General features: G+C 40.8%; 1 protein-coding gene across 4 annotated transcripts in view; it reads left to right on the top strand.

Annotated features, from left to right (window-relative positions):
* Positions 1-16,267, top strand: part of LOC110307932 (general transcription factor IIH subunit 2) — a 50,819-nt gene that overhangs the window by 31,370 nt on the left and 3,182 nt on the right. For 2 of the 4 annotated variants that reach the window (XM_029468288.1, XM_029468289.1), the window contains exon 17: positions 13,387-13,428. The exons of 1 other annotated variant lie outside the window; for it this stretch is intronic. In XM_029468288.1, the coding sequence (XP_029324148.1) occupies positions 13,387-13,421 (35 nt within the window). In that variant the 3' untranslated portion in view covers positions 13,422-13,428. Of the gene's footprint in view, positions 1-175; positions 2,839-13,386; positions 13,429-16,267 lie in introns of those variants that run through there. One more of the 4 variants, XM_021180218.2, reaches the window with a different exon arrangement.

Here is a 16,267-nt window from a genome sequence, read left to right as displayed (position 1 = left end):
AGAAGAGGGAGTCAGATCTTGTTACGGATGGTTGTGAGCCACCATGTGGTTGCTGGGATTTGAACTCCTGACCTTCGGAAGAGCAGTCGGGTGCTCTTACCCACTGAGCCATCTCACCAGCCCGAGACCCCTTTCCTAATGCAGGAGCTCTTACCCCTTCTCTGCTTCCCTTTAGCGCATCATGACTGATCAGCTAGCTGAAAACAAACTGCTGAACTAAAGAAGTTTTCTCCTTATTGGATGAAGATGGAGAAGGCAATGGGAACATGAACTTGGCCCTCCCATATGGTCACTGAAAAAACCCAACAAGCCAATTCAGGATATCCCAGAATTTTTACTCTGATGGAAGAAAGAAGAAAGAAAAGAAGAAGAATGCAAATGCTGTACCTCACTTGGTCTGTGCTTCATTCAGTTCTTGCCTCTAGGCACCTGCTTTGAGGCCTTGCCTTGGCACCCCCAGGGATGGACTGTTAGCTGTGAACCAAAAGAGCTCTTCCTTTCCTGAGCTGGCTATGGTTAAGTTTTATCACAGGAACAGAAAACAAACTAGGGCAGTGTGCATTTGAAAATGATCTTTTTCATGTGTACACATCTTGCTTAAGAAAATGGTGTTAAAAAACATTACTTCAAAACTCGAGGCGGGACAGGGTCTCTGGCTGTAGAAATCATACAATTCAGGATGGAACTAGGGCCTTCGCTCCATTGGCTTATTTAAGGACTTAGTCTTTGACTTTAGTGATCCCAGAGTTTACCTCAGACCCTGGTCTGTGGCTCCAGTGGTCCCAGAGATCACCTTGGGACCTGGCCTTTGATCTGAGCCATCTGAGAGTTCACCTCAGGACTCAAGTTTTGTCTGTAGTGGTCTCAGAGTTTAGCTTGGAAAAGTACCTTTAATTCCAGGGGTCCCAGATGTCAGTACAACAAGGGTTTTGGTTTTAGCAGTCCCTGAGTTTATCTTCAAGCCAGAAATTTGGTTTTAGCACCTCTAGGGTTCACCATGGGATAGGGCTTTTGTCTAGAGGTCCCAGCACTGAGCATTGTGCAAAGCCTTTTGCTCAAAAGCTCTTAGAGATCACTATAAGACTGAAGTTCTGACTGTTCTTCCCAGTCAGAATTTAATGTAAAGCTGGCATTTGACTCCAGCCCCTGGCAGATTCAGAGTTCAGCATTCCAGTGGGCCATTCCATGTGGCCACTCTGGTGATAAGTGTGTGGTGCTCCTGTTGTTACGCTGTCACATCTAGGTGGGGTAAACCCACTTTGGAGTCAACACCAGGCTTCACAGTCTTCATAGCTGACATTCATGAAGACTTACAGAAAAAAGACAACTAGAGAGTTGGAAGAGAACTGAAAATTTTAAGATAAATCCAATCAACACACACAAAAAACAAAAGAAAATTAAATGACAAAGCAATTCATCACAACACTCATTCCAAACCTCATAACTCCCTTATAATGGAAGCCAAAGTCGGTGAGGTAGGTGACATGTCTGAGAAAGAATTCAGTTTTGCTTTTTATAAGAAAGAATGACCATAAAGAAGTCTCAAGAAGATGGATGAGTTAAGTACATCTATCCAAAATTTACACAAGAGATTTCTCCAGAGAGAGTGAAAATTTAATAAACTGGAGGAGAAAGTCCAGTATATGAAGGGAAAACTCAGGAAGGGAATTGAAACATTAAAAACCAAATAGAAATTCTGGAAGTGAAGGAAATGGTCAATTAAATAAAAACACTTCCACATCAGGAAGAATCGACAACAGACAAGAGAACACAGAAGAACATAAGGGATGAGAATACCAAGAGGAGACAGCCATACAGAGAGACATATAAGGAGAAGATTAAGCATGAACAGATATTTCCATGAAGTCTGAGATGCATTTAGGAGGGCATATTGTACAAGGAGCAGAGATAATAGATTAATGAAATTATACTAGGAATGTCTGAAACCTAGAGAATGAAGTAGACATCCAAAAACAACAGGCATTCAGAATACTGAATCAATATGGACAATGAAGAAATTCACCATACGTCATAGTCAAGATGTCAGAAATACAAAGTAAAGAAACACTATTAGCATGGTATGAGAAATATCAGTTCATCTTACCAAAGCAGGAATATCTAAATAGACCATCTGTACCCCCAAAAGAATGAACTGATAGATTTGAAGTTCTGAAAGTAAGCAACTCTAAACCAAGAGTGATATATCCAGAAAAGTTAACTTTCACAATTGGTGAAGATTAAGGATTTTTTCAAGACAAACACAAATGGATGCTATTTATAGCAGTCAAACCAACATTGCAGGATGTTAAAGGAATACTATAGAGTACTAGTTCTCAGCCTTCCTGAAGCTGTGACCTTTTAATATAATTCCTCATGTGGTCACCAAAGACCATAAAATTATTTCATTGTTACTTCATGACTGTAACTTTTCTACTGTAATGAGTCATAATGTAAATATGTGATATGCAAGATATCAGGTATGTGACCTCTATGAAAGGGTCATTCAGCCACCATAGGGGTTATGAGCCACTGGTTGAGACCCACTGCTATAGAGGGAAGAAGAAGAAAGACAGTCTTCTGTGACAGCTCATGAAAGTATATGCTCCATGGAAGAAAGAGAATAACAGCAACAAATTAGGAAAGGATCAAACATGTCCAACATAGCAAAACAACAATTCCCAAACTATTGGGGGGGGGGAGACAGTAGTAATCCAGCAAACTAAAACAACAAATTAAGAGGAAATAGCAAACTCTTCAATAATAGCCTTACATGAATATGGACTATCAGTATTGGCACATGTCTTTAATCCTAGTATTCAAGAGGCAGAGCAGGTGGGTTTCTGTATGGTTTTGTATACAGAGTTCCAGGACTGCCAGGGCTACACAGAAAAACTCTGTCTTGAAAAACAAAACAAAATAAATAGAAAACAAAAATAAACTTTAAAAAAGGAAGATACAGGAAACAAAACAAAACCATGGGCAATTATAATTGCTGAAATTTAAAAATACTATCACAAGGAGGCGAGTTTCTGAGTTCAAGGCCAGCCTGGTCTCCAGAGTGAGTTCCAGGACAGCCAGGGCTACACAGAGAAACCCTGTCTGGGGAAGGGGGGAATCACAAGCCAGAACTGGTGATGCATGCTTGACCATAATGCCATCACTTGGGTGGTGGAGGCAGGAGGATCAGAAATTCAAGAAAAGAGCTGAGCTCAAGACCATGTCTCAAAAACTAATTACATATTATGTGATAATATACATATCAGAAACTGGATGTGATGGTGCATGCTATAATGTCAGCTACTCAAGAATCTGAGGAGGATGGCCATTTTGTGGCCTGTTTGGGTACATAGGAAATGCAAATCCAGTGTGAGAAATAGGGAGAGGGAGAGAGAATATAATATAGTGGGGATGTAACTCACTGGTGGGACCCTTACCTGGCACACATAAGGTCTGGGTTCAATCCCAGCAGCAAACCTACCCACCTCCACACAAAATCAAGGTAAAGAAACTCAGAAATTAGCACAATATGGAGAATATATGAGGAGAAAAAAAGATAAATTATCAATTTTCTTCCCCTAAAATGGGGATACTAGGGAGAGAAGAGTAAAAAAGGAATGCTATGAGAAATAATCAAATAAGTTATAGAAAATGTTTTCCCAGGGTTGATGTATGACTTGAAAAGGCCCAATGAGTAACCAATACAATGGCTATTGAAAGAGCTATATGTAGACACAGAAAATTTTATATTAAGAATGAAAGGGGGGCTGGCAAGATGGCTCAGCAGGTAAGAGCACCGACTGCTCTTCTGAAGGTCCTGAGTTCAAATCCCAGCAACCACATGGTGGTTCACAACCACCCGTGATGAGATCTGACGCCCTCTTCTGGTGTGTCTGAAGACAGCTACAGTGTACTTATGTATAATAATAAATAAATCTTTAAAAAAAAAAAGAATGAAAGGAAGTTTTTTATTGGATATTTTCTTTATTTACATTTCAAATGTTTCCCCCTTTCAGAAGGTCTCCCCTTCAGAAATTCCCTATCCCATCCCCCTGCCTCTATGAGGGGGCTCTCCCACTCACCCACCCACTCCTGTCTTCCCGCCCTGGCATTTCCCTACACTGGGGCATCAAACACCCGTCAGGCCCAAGGGCCACTCCTCCCATTGATGTTCAACTAGGCCATCCTCTGCCACATATGCAGCCTGAGCCATGGGTCCCTCCATGTGTACTCTTTGGTTGGTGGTCGACACCCTGGGAGCTCCAGGGTGTCTGGCAGGTTGACACTGGGGCTGCAAACCTCCTCAGCTCCTTCAGTCCAAAAGGACGATTCTTTAAAAGCACCATAAAGATACAGGAGTGGAGGCCAGTACCTGTAATTCTTTAACTTAAGAGACTTGATCAGAGTTGTGAGTAGGGACCAACCTGGGGTATATCATTTTAAGGCCAGACTAGCTGATAATGTGAGACTATGTCAAAACAACAACAACAACAAAACAATGAACAACACTCACCTTCAAACCCTAATAAAACAAACAAAAAAACTCCAGAAGATATCACTATCAAAGACAGTCTTTTAGTAGCAAATAATTATTAACTATATCCTTGTATTGTTTTTTTGTTTTGTTTTTTGGTCAGGTTGACACAAGGTAGATTTATCTGGAAGAAAGAAACTCAACTGAGAAAATGCTTCCATCGGCTTAGCCTCTTAGATAAGTCTCTGGGATATTTCTGAGATTAATGATTGATATGGGAGGACCTAGTAATTCCACCCTTCGGCAGGTTGGGTTGAGTAACAAAAGCAGGCCTGTAAGCAGCACTCTTCTTCCATGGTCTCTGCTTCAATTTCTGCCTCCAGTTTCCAGCCTTGACCTCTTGCACTTGCTTCCATTGACAATGGACTGTTACTTGAAAATTGAAATAAAACCCCTTCACTCCACACCATGCGTTGGGTCATGGTGTTTATCAGAGGAACACAGAGTAAGCTAGGTTTTGCATAGCATTTTCCTCCAACATTAAAACAAACGTGGACTAGTGGGTCTTTCTTCAGCGGCAGAGTCCTAAGAAGAATGTCCAGGTGATGAGAAAACAAAGATAATAAAGAAAGATTAAAATCAGGAGGTCTTGCACAAGCTGAGGCTTGTGGAACCTTATTAAGAAGTACAGTATCAGGCAAGATATTGTGGCATGCCCTTTAATACCAGCACTTGAGAGGCAGAGGCAGTTGGATCTTCGAGTTTAAGGACGGACAGTCTGTTCTACTTGAGTTTCAGGAAAGTCAGGGCTATACAGAGATCCTGTCTCAAGACAAATAGAAACAAACAAAAGAAGCACAGCATCTTACATATAGTTTATAGGTGAAATGGGACAAAACAGCAGAAAATAATTATACAATTGGGATGAAGTCAGCAGGAAAGTAATGAAGAAATGTTTCACAAAGGGAACACAGGAGATATATATATATTTAAAGATATAATTATTTATTATGCCTCAGTACAATGTAGCTGTCTTCAGATGCACCAGAAGAGGGCATCAGATCTCATTTCTGACGGTTGTGAGCCACCATGTGGTTGCTGGGATTTGAACTTACGACCTTTGGAAGAGCAGTTAGTGCTCTTAACTGCTGAGCCATCACTCCAGCCCACAGGATATTTTAAGTGTAACACAGACCTACCACAAAGCAGCCTTGGCACTGAAATACCAGTCTCTTCAAGGCTGAAATGCCAAGTTCCCATGAACTGAAATCTTAAAAATTTCAAGGTTGTGGCTCTGCTCCCAGTCAGAATCTTGTCTAATCTGCAAAGATATAGAAGCCAATTCCCTTTGTCCTTTCATAAGGGCTTCTGAGAGCCTTAGATCAGCCAGCTTCTCAACAAAATTCTTTCATCTTGGAGAGAAGCACCTTAAGATACAGGGTGTTTGAAAGGAGGCAAAACATTCATCCTGCAGGAAGAACTGTTAAATTCAAAAAGTAAATAACTCAAAGGCTTCAGGAAGTTCCTGAAACTGACTAGATTCTCTAGGCCTCTCCCTCCCTATGCATATAAAAATGGTGAGAACTACCTAGATGCAATCTCAAACCATCTGAGATGAGCTAAACTGATTGGAAGTGGCTCAGAACAATAGAACTACCAGGAAGGTGCACTTTTCAGCATGCTGAGCTGCCTGTGGGTAATATGGTATTTCTAGCTGTGGTGAGCTGTCTCGTGTGCTGGGATGATACAACTTTCGAGTCATTTCTGCTTCCACAAATAACTCTTCACCAAACTTCCTGTAAAGGAACCATAGTAAAACTCACTGGATCAAATCAAGTTAGATTTATTTAAGCGTTTTATATATATATATAAAACAGGTAATTGTGAGCTGCCTGGTATGGAAGCTGGGAATTGAATTTCTATCAGAGCAGTTAGTAATCACTCTTAACCACTGAGCCATCTCACCAGCCCCAGATCTTTTTTTTTTTTTTTTTTTTTAAATATAGGATTTCACTGTATAGCTCTGGCTAGCTGGGATTCAAGGTGTATACCACCACACCTGGCCTCAGGTAGGACTTTGGTGGTATTCTTTGGTTGGTTCCCTATTAGGGCTGAGTAGATGTCTCCCCAAGAATAGTGTCACAAAAACTAGGACAATCCTAAATTGTTCAAAATGAAATACCTCTTCTAGGACCTATTATCTTCTTGGGTCCTGACTAACCATGTTAATACAATATAGAGCCTTAACTAGTAGCTTCCTCAACTGTGAAATTTGAGACTTAGTTCCTCAAATACTTGGTTTTTCCTTAAAGGGCTTCTGTGAGATCTTATGCTAAAACAAAACAGTCAGTTGGGGAGATGGCCATCCCCAGGATTTACCTAGTTGGAGGGGAGTTCTGATCTACACCACATGACTCTACCATGTGTAAACCTCACCACAAGCATACACATACTAAAACATTTTATTTAATAAAAGAAAGATGAGCATAACAATGAGGTGGGATATACATAGAAAGTTCCTGGAGAATACTGGTTCTTGATTATTGTCAAATGATTGTACAGTAGCCCTTATATGCAGCTCGTGTGTTTGGATATTTTTTGTCCAGGTACTAGTGTTGTTTGAACAGTTTGTGGAACCTTTAAGAGGCGGAGCCTCATCTGAGGGAGTGAGTACTTGGATACAGCCTTATGGGTTTATAGCCTGGCTCAACTTCTTACTTTCTTTCTCTGCTTCTTCACTGAGAATGTAACATGACCAATAGACTCTGCTCCTTCTACCACACCTTCCGTGTCACGGTGGAATTTATCCCTTCAAATTGTAAGTCAGAACAAACCTTTTTTTCTATTAAGTTGCTTTTGTCAGGGTATCTTAGCCTAGCAAAAGGAATACTGCAGCTTGTGTTGAAGAACATGAAGTAACTAATCAAAGCTGCCAAGTCATGGCCAGTTCCTTGTGTAAAGGGGTGCAACAGGAAGCTAGAGTTGGGTAATTGTGTGTTTTGATTAAGAACATGACCTTTGTCTCGTCATCTTTAAGGCGACTTTAAGGGGAAGACATCACAAGACCACTAAAGATAACTAGTGAAAGATTTAAGCAGCCCTGTTCCTGTTGGGCTTCAGAGCATGATTCCTGGGGGATTTTATTCATTAGTGACAAAGAGTTGTTTTGAAAATATTATTAGGTTTTGTTAAATGTGATCAATCATTTCTTCCCCCTCCCCACCCTGCACTTCCCTTCTCCTTCTTGCTTTGGCCCCGCTTGCTCCAGCCCATAGAGTTTTTTAAATTTGTTTCTCATTATGGATGGTTGTGAGCCAACATGTGGTTGCTGGGATTTGAACTCATGAACTCCGGAGGAGCAGTCAGTGCTCTTAACTGCTGAGCCATCTCACCAGCCCAAATGTGATCATTCCTACTTGATTGCCAGATGTATCTTTAAGTCAAAAGGTGTACTTTACCTTAAACGTCTTCAGTTTGCACAGAATCCCCACACTCAGGAGACTGAGGCAGGATGGTGTCAACTTTGAGGTCAACTTGGGCTTATAGCATGACCCTGTGCCTAAAGCAAAATAAAAATGAATGGAACAAATGAAAGCCTTCAGTACCCTGCAGTTTTTGTAGAGAGATGGGTAGAAGACAAATTTCATTCTGGATGAAAAGATCAAGGTAGAGTGTGTAAGACATGTTATAATGAGGATCTGGTCCACTCTAGCTATAGGTATGCATCGAATACTCCTGTGGGGTAACTGAGATGCTGAAAATGCAGACAAGGACCTGAGGATTGGTCATAGCAGACAGTGAGGTGTTTGTAAGCTTCCCTTTGGTCTAATTAATGATTTACTTTTCAGAAGTTCTCTAAGTGGATGTCCTCTAGCCTGAGACAGATGTTGGGGGACTAGAAAGAGGTTGTTGTAGACTAACTTGATCTTTTCTATTGGATGACGACACGAAGAACAATGTCATTCATTAGGACGGAACAATGAGACTGAAAAGATCTCAGGCATAGTAAACTAGATGGTAATTTTGATTAGAAATGACATCCAAAAAGGAGGAAATTAATGGAATTACCTCTGAAATGTCAAATGATTTGATAACTAAAGCCAGTAACTGGTTATAGGGTGTGTTCCACCAACTCCCCAGTCTGTGAAAGCACCAGAGCAAATTTCTAATTTATTGCCTTCTGCTGACACAAAGGCAGAACTTACAGTGTCTATAAAGCAGTTCTTATGGTTGTGCATGGTGGAAAACACCCATTATCCCAGCAATCAGCAAGTGGAGGCAGAACTATTGAGAACTACATGGTCAGTTCCTGACTCAAACGTCCATATCAAAGAAAGAATAAAAAAACCCAAGTAGGCAGGTCTTCTGTTAGTGCTATGCCTGGTATTGTTTTTGAAGTGTACGAAGAACCTTCTTTTCTCTCTAAATGAAATAAACCAGCAAAGAATGTGATGTGATGAAGGCCTTGGGCGTTCAGTGTGGACCTGAGGGCATTTGTAGTGGTCTGAATAAAATAGCCTGAAGGTAGTGAGGAAACTTTAATGGTGTGACTAGTCCATGGTACATAATGCATTGCCATAACTAACCCTGCCAATTAGAACCAAAGGCAGTTAATTTGTTTGTGTGAAAATCACTTAGAGATTTTAGAGGAAAAAATTCCTACACTTGAACATTAATATGTGCACTTCTATTATTTATAAACTCTACAACATTATAATCAGATCATATGCCTGATAAATATGATCGGATAAACTATGATATACATATACAAAAATATAAATTTAACAAGGCAGTGTCAAGTATGGACACAAGCTATCTTATGTGTTTGTATCATGAAAGTATTATGTTAAGTGAATGTCACTAATTAGGAGGACTGTATATTACTGTCCAGTTTTGTGAAATGTCCAGAATATGTAAATTTAACAAGGCAGAGTAAACTAGGTGCCCACCAACTGCTCTCTCCTCCCTGAGTGAAGACACAGTTTGACCAGCTGTCTCAAAATCCTGGCACCATGATTTCTATGTCATGATGAATATGCCCTAAGACTCTAGTCGCCAGCCTGGAGAGTTTATATTCTGGGATGTGGAAGAGTAAAAGTCAAGCCAGTCTGGTCAGTTCAGGCTTCTCTGATATAATGTGGAAGAAATCTTTTTCTTTTCTTTCCTTTTTAAAGAAAAGATTTATTTATTTTATGTATGTGAGTACACTGTAGCTGTCTTCAGACACACCAAAAGCGGGCATCGGAACCCATGCAGGATCATACAGATGGTTGTGAGGCTGGGAATTGAACTCAGGACCTCTGGATGAGCAGTCAGTGCTAATTGCTGACCCATCTCTCCAGCCCCCAGAAATCTTTTTCTCTAGATAGTTCTTTTTAAAAATATTGTTTTACTTATCATTTGATAGTCTCAAGTATGTTTTTTATTAAAAAGAGATATATCTTTTTATAATATATATGGTATATCTTTTAAAATCTTTCCAAAAATTTACTGACTGCATATATTCTGTTAGTTTGTGTGTTAAAATCCTTTAGGTACTTTATTTACAAAGCTTCATACATCCATATGATGTATCTTGGTCATACCCTACCCCCTTATTCCTACTCACACACCCCATACAGGTCCTTTCCCATCTTCATGTCCCTTCTTTTTTTCATCAGCAACTGAGTTCAACTAGTACTGTCTGTATGGGTTTGGGGTCATGCTCTGTGTCATAGTGGATCTACAACTGGCCACAACCCTGGCAGAAAACACCTGACTCTGTTCCATAGCATCCGTAAACTGCCAGTAAGCTATTCAGTTGGCACTGGACTTTACAAGCCCCTCCCTGTCTGTGCTAGACTACTGACTGCCTTAAGGTTATGAGGTCTGTGCAACTAACCACAGCTGCTCTAGAGTTCACGAGTTCAATGTCCATGTCATATCTAGAAAACCACACTTTACGGCTTTCTTCCTCACTCTCTAGCTCTTAGTTTCCTTCTGCCCTCTCATACATGATGTCTCCTAAGCCTCATGGGGGTGAGGTTGAGATAGATGACTCATTTATGGCCGATCATTCAAGAGTTACTTATTCTGAACACTTGACCGAGTATGAATCCATACATTGACTTCTCCTCACTGCAGAAAGAACTTCTTTGACCAAGACAGAGCTACAGTAATCAGTGGGAATAAGCATTCAGGAAGCTGTTTGACGACATGACCATAGCGTGAAACATTAGTAATAGGTTGCTGCCCTGGTTGGCTTTGGAAGTCAGGTTGACACAGATTATAATTATCTAAAAGGAGAATCTCAGTTGAGGAAATTCAAGGATCATATTGCTCTGTAGAGATACTCGCTTGGTTGTTAATCAGTGTAGGAGGCCCCAGCGCACTGAAGGCAGTTCCATACCTAAGTAGGTGATCATTAATTATATAAAAAGGCTGGCTGGTTATAAGCTGGTGTGTGAGCCAGCTGACAAGCAACAGTCTACATAAGGTAACGCTTTCTTCTCTGACTGTGAAGTGAGTTGCTTAGTTGGAGGTAATGCTGTGTGGAATGGCAGGCAGACCTGTCTTCAGGCTCCTGCTTTGACTTCCTTTAGTGGTGGACTGTGACTTGGACTTGTGAGCTGAAAGAAGTCGTTCCTTTCCTAAGTTGCTTTTGGTCATAGTGTTTATCGCGATATCATAAAAGAAAAGTAATTAGAGTACTTGCCCCATAGGGTCTATGGCCTTCCAGCTACAGGCACTTACAAAATATTTTTACATCGGATATCAGTCTGCAGCCTTGGCTGGCTTAGAACTTGCTATGTAGACTAGACTCATCTCAAACTCACAGAAATCTTCCTACCTCTGCCTTCTGTGTGCTGGAATTAAAACCATGTGCCACCATACCCAGTCTAACCAAAGGCTTTCAGCCTGGTTTACAGTGGCAGGCATGGATTTCTACTATGTGAAGCAGCCCTGAGATCTAATCAGAAAGCCATTCCCTCATGCCTCTGTGCTCCAAGTGTGCATCTCTCACTACAAACATTTAGAATTACCTAGGCCTATTTAAGTATTTAATTTGAAATATTATATTTATATTTATAAATATTTATATTACAGTGATTGACAACTTTCTTAATTATATGAACTTTTAATATAGTTCCTCATGTTGTGGTGACTTCCAACCATAAAATTACTTTTGTTATGACTTCACAACTTGTAACTTTGCTACTATATGAATCTTAATGAAAATATCACAGAAGTGGATGCTCACAGTCAGCTATTGGATGGATCACAGGGCCCCCAATGGAGGAGCTAGAGAAAGTACCCAAGGAGTTAAAGGGATCTGCAACCCTATAGGTGGAACAACATTATGAACTAACCAGTATCCCGGAGCTCTTGATTCTAACTGCATATGTATCAAAAGATGGCCTAGTCGGCCATCACTGGAAAGAGAGGCCCATTGGACNTGCAAACTTTATATGCCCCAGTACAGGGGAACGCCAGGGCCAAAAAGTGGGAGTGGGTGGGTAGGGGAGTGGTGGGGAGGGTATGGGGGACTTTTGGGATGGCATTGGAAATGTAAATGAGGAAAATACCTAATAAAAATTATTAAAAAAAAAAAGAAAATATCAGTGTTTTCTGATGGTCTTACGCGACTCTTGTGAAAGGGTCCTTTGATCCTACAGATTGTGAACCACAGATCTATAGGCTATAAGGTAATGTTGAGCGATTCAGCCTTCATTGAAGACACAAGTATACTTTATAACTGCAACACATTATTCAGAAATTTCTTATGGTCTGTGATAAAAAGATACAGGAAGTTAATTGCAGATGATAGTGGATGTAATAAATTGTAACCTTCCAATGGCTTTGTCCTCAACTGATAGGATTTTAAGGATGCATTAAGTGGGTTGGCTAGATAACTCACCAAGCAAAGTCTGTAGACCTGATAACCTGAGTTTGATCCCTGGGATAAACTTTGTAGAAAGAGACCTGACTCATACAAGTTGTCTTCTGACTTCAACACAGGTGTCTTGCATATATGTTTATACACAAACACACACACTTTTAAAATGTAATAAAAGTGCATTAAATTATCTAGCACTTGGGAGACTGAGGTAGAAGGATTACCACAAGTTCAAGACTAACCAAGAATATATAGCTGTCCTGGATCTTGATTTGTAGACCAGGATGGCCTTGAACTCACCTTGAAGTCCACCTGCCTCTGCTCCGGAGTGATGGGTCTAAAGGTGAGTGCCACTACACCTAGTTATTCCAGAGGATATTTCAATCCCCTTGCGTACTGTTACAAACTATTGATGGAAAGTTTCAATTTGATTCACCTGAGAAGCACTGCTCCATTACATGAACAAATCTGAGTGAGGTAACTGAAAGTTCCAATGAATCAGGTGACCACTAGGAGGGGTTGGTTAGCTAAGGAAAACAAGACCTAGCAAATGGTAAAAACTTGGGTTACTCTTCAAACCCCCAACTTATATAATTAATTTACTAGATGCCAGATGAAGATAAAAAGGATAAAAAAACTGGCTAATTTTCTTGATTCCTGGAGCAATCACATATTATGTTTGAAAGTTTTTGCAAACCTAATTTTCAAAATTACTGGGTTTTGTTGGCTGGGTGTTTGGAGAGGAGTTAGATATATGTCTGGCTTTGAATGATAGGACACTCTTTGAGAACTTCAAGTAGCCATTGTCCAATGGGTTCTGATGGAGCCACAAAACCTGTTTCAAGGAAGTACCAGCTACTTGTGGCCACTACTGGAGCCTCTTCTCACAGCTCATACCTGTCACCCTGGATGTCACTGGGAGATGCTGGGCTAGAAAGCCATGGAGACTCCTTCTCCCTTGGGACATCAGGTCTCAGTTTGTAAGCAGACTTTAGTTCCTGTTAGACACAAAGTTCTGATATGGGAAATCTCATTGCAGGAAACCACCTGAGGAAGAAGCAGGAGCCTGACTGAACTGAAGGTAAAAGGACCTCAGGGGACCGTTATCTAGAGACAGTGCCTGACAGAATCCAGAATCCATGGTGGATGTATGATTGACTCAGCAATAATTCTTCTCCTTCTTCTCCTTCTTCTTCTTCTCCCTCTTCTCCTTCTTCTCATTCTTCTCCTTCTTCCTCCTTCTTCTTCCTTCTTCTTCCTCTCTCTCTCTCTCTCTCTGTCTCTCTTTCTTTCTTTCTTCTTCTTCTTCTTCTTCTTCTTCTTCTTCTTCTTCTTCTTCTTCTTCTTCTTCTTCTTCTTCTTCTTCAAGATTTATTTATTTATTTTATGTGAATAAACCATAGCTGTACAAATGGTTATGAGCCATCATGTGGTTGTTGGGAATTGAACTCAGAACCTCTGCTCACTCCGACCCAAAGATTTTATTATTATATGTAAGTACACAGAAGTTATCTTTAGACAAACCAAAAGAGGGCGTCAGATCTCATTACAGATGGTTGTGAGCCATCATATATTTTCTGGGATTTGAACTCAGAACCTTCAGAAGAGCAATCAGTGCTCTTAACCACTGAGCCATCTCTCCGGCCCCCAGGTCAGCAATTCTTATTTCAGAAATTTACTCTGAGGAAATGTTAAAACTTGGGGAAAGGTTTTGCTTTTAGTATATTGATCTCATCTTTGTTTATAAAGAGAAAAATGGCAACAGCATTAATGGTCTATTTCAGAGGAGTAGCTATTGAGACATATTAATTAATTAAACAGCAACAGCAAAACAAAACCAACCAACCAACAAAAAACCCCAAAGCAGTGAAGGTAAAGAGATTGCCTCACAGGCCTGAGGTCAATCACTGGATTGCACTGTGGAGGGAGGATGTAGGAAAATGCCAGCTTCCAAAAGTTATTCCCTGACCTCCAGAGGACCACTATGGCATGAATGTGCCCACACTCATAAGTCACAAATACCCAACCATACAACATGTTAAGGGGAAATCAAGGTTTGCTTTTGGGTTCTAAGTCATGTTATGAAAAAAAAAAAGCAGAGAATCAGAAGGAAGCACAAGGATCATTTTATTAGAATTTCAGAGAAAACAATGAGGTAGACAAGGTGTAAGTCATGGCAGCTGCCCGAGGAGAGAAATGGAGAAGAGGAGGGACGTAAAATTTTTCAGTTAGGACCAAGAACACAGACAAACTCAGCAATGGAGTTCAACAAGCAGCTGCATGGGCTGGGAGTGGGGGTCTTCAGGGAAATGGGAAGTCTAAAGTGTCAGGAACCCATGCTTAGACTTTTGGTCACTATCCAGAAATGGAATAGGAAGAAAAAGGAAAAGTTACAGGTTTCACAAAATTATATATTTAATATATATGGGTGTTTTATCTGCATGCGTGTCTGTGCAATCAGGTGCATGTCTGGTGCCCATGGAGGCCAGAAGAGGACGATAGATCTCCCTGAAACTGGAGTTACAGACCATTGTGAGCTGCTATATGGGTGCTGGAAATGGAACCCAGGTCCTCTGGAAGAATATCCAGTGTTTGTAACCATCAAGCCCCAAAGCTATAGCTTTTGAGTTAGAACTGAGAAAGTTGGACAGGCTTAGCAGTGTTGCATAGTGGAAGCTGTGTAAATAACAACACGATCCTCTGTGGAGATAATTATCCTGCCCATGTTCTTACCAAATCTTGTGGTGAATCAGATTTCCTGTGGAGTGGTCTCTTGGTTGGATGATTGACAAGTCTGTTGGATTAACTCTTGAAGGAGGAGACAGTAATATGCATTGTCCTAAATTTAGGAGCAGATCAGAGTGTTTATAAGGGCAGGGAAGTGCACAGGGAGAACTCAGATGAGAGGCTAAAAATACTGTTTTCTCAAGTTCTGATGGCAGTGCTCTCTAGTAGCTAGCTAAACAATACATAAGTAGTAGTAAAAACTGTTTATTCATGAAAGGAACCCAGAAGCTTCTGTCTCTGTCTACTAGTACTTAACTTTGTAGGTGTCTGTTGTGGCCATGTCTGTGCTTGCTGAGGTAGCTCAGTGGTTGGGTACTTTCCTTCTATGGAAAAAGTCCTGAGCTCAATCCTTTACACCCATTCTAGACCACTGATGGAACTGAGGGATTGGTGAATGCAAGCCTGTTAGCCCAAATAGAGAACCTGGGCTCAATTCCTAACATCCACCCTAGTACATTTATTTATACATTTGTTAATGGGACAATGAAACGTTTAACTAAGAGAACAAAATCATAGAGTAAACTGCAGCAACTGTAACAAAAATTATGTTCCTGAGTCAGAAGAATAGGCAATAAATAGAGTGGAGGAGTAGAGTTCAGAGATTAACATGAAAAGTAGCAGCTGTTGAAGACTGGAAACCCTTCCTGGCCTGGGCCTCATTCAACCACAGGAGCATGCTAAAGAATTGCTAGCTTTTCAAAACCGGTACCGTTCTTACGCCGTCAGAGTGTTCCCTTTATTAAACTATCAGTAGGTAGTCCCTGTAACTATCCATGTGCTCCACAAACCTATTGTCAAAATATCTAAGAACTTGGGAACCCCAGTGACTGCCTGTCAGACTCAAATCCCTGCCTGCATGTGGAGTGGGGCATCTGGAGTTTGTAGGCAAGGGTGTGGTGAAACCACTGAACTGGTCCACTGCATGGGTAGAGAAAAAGAAGTTTATTTGGGAAGTTAGACTCTCAGATGTTCTCATGGAGGGCAGAGAATAGTGTAATGGGAAAAGCTTTGCCAATCTTAAGGGGACAGGGAGGAGAGGTGTGGGTCAAAACAGGCTGGGAGTTGCTGCAAGCTGTTTGGGTTATTAGGAACTAGATGCCCTTGTCCCAGGTAGCTGTAGTGAGTTTCCTGGG

This window comes from Mus caroli, chromosome 13 (genome assembly GCF_900094665.2).
Source record: "Mus caroli chromosome 13, CAROLI_EIJ_v1.1, whole genome shotgun sequence".
Taxonomy (NCBI): Eukaryota; Metazoa; Chordata; class Mammalia; order Rodentia; family Muridae; genus Mus; species Mus caroli.
This window is presented reverse-complemented; position numbering and strand designations above follow the sequence as displayed.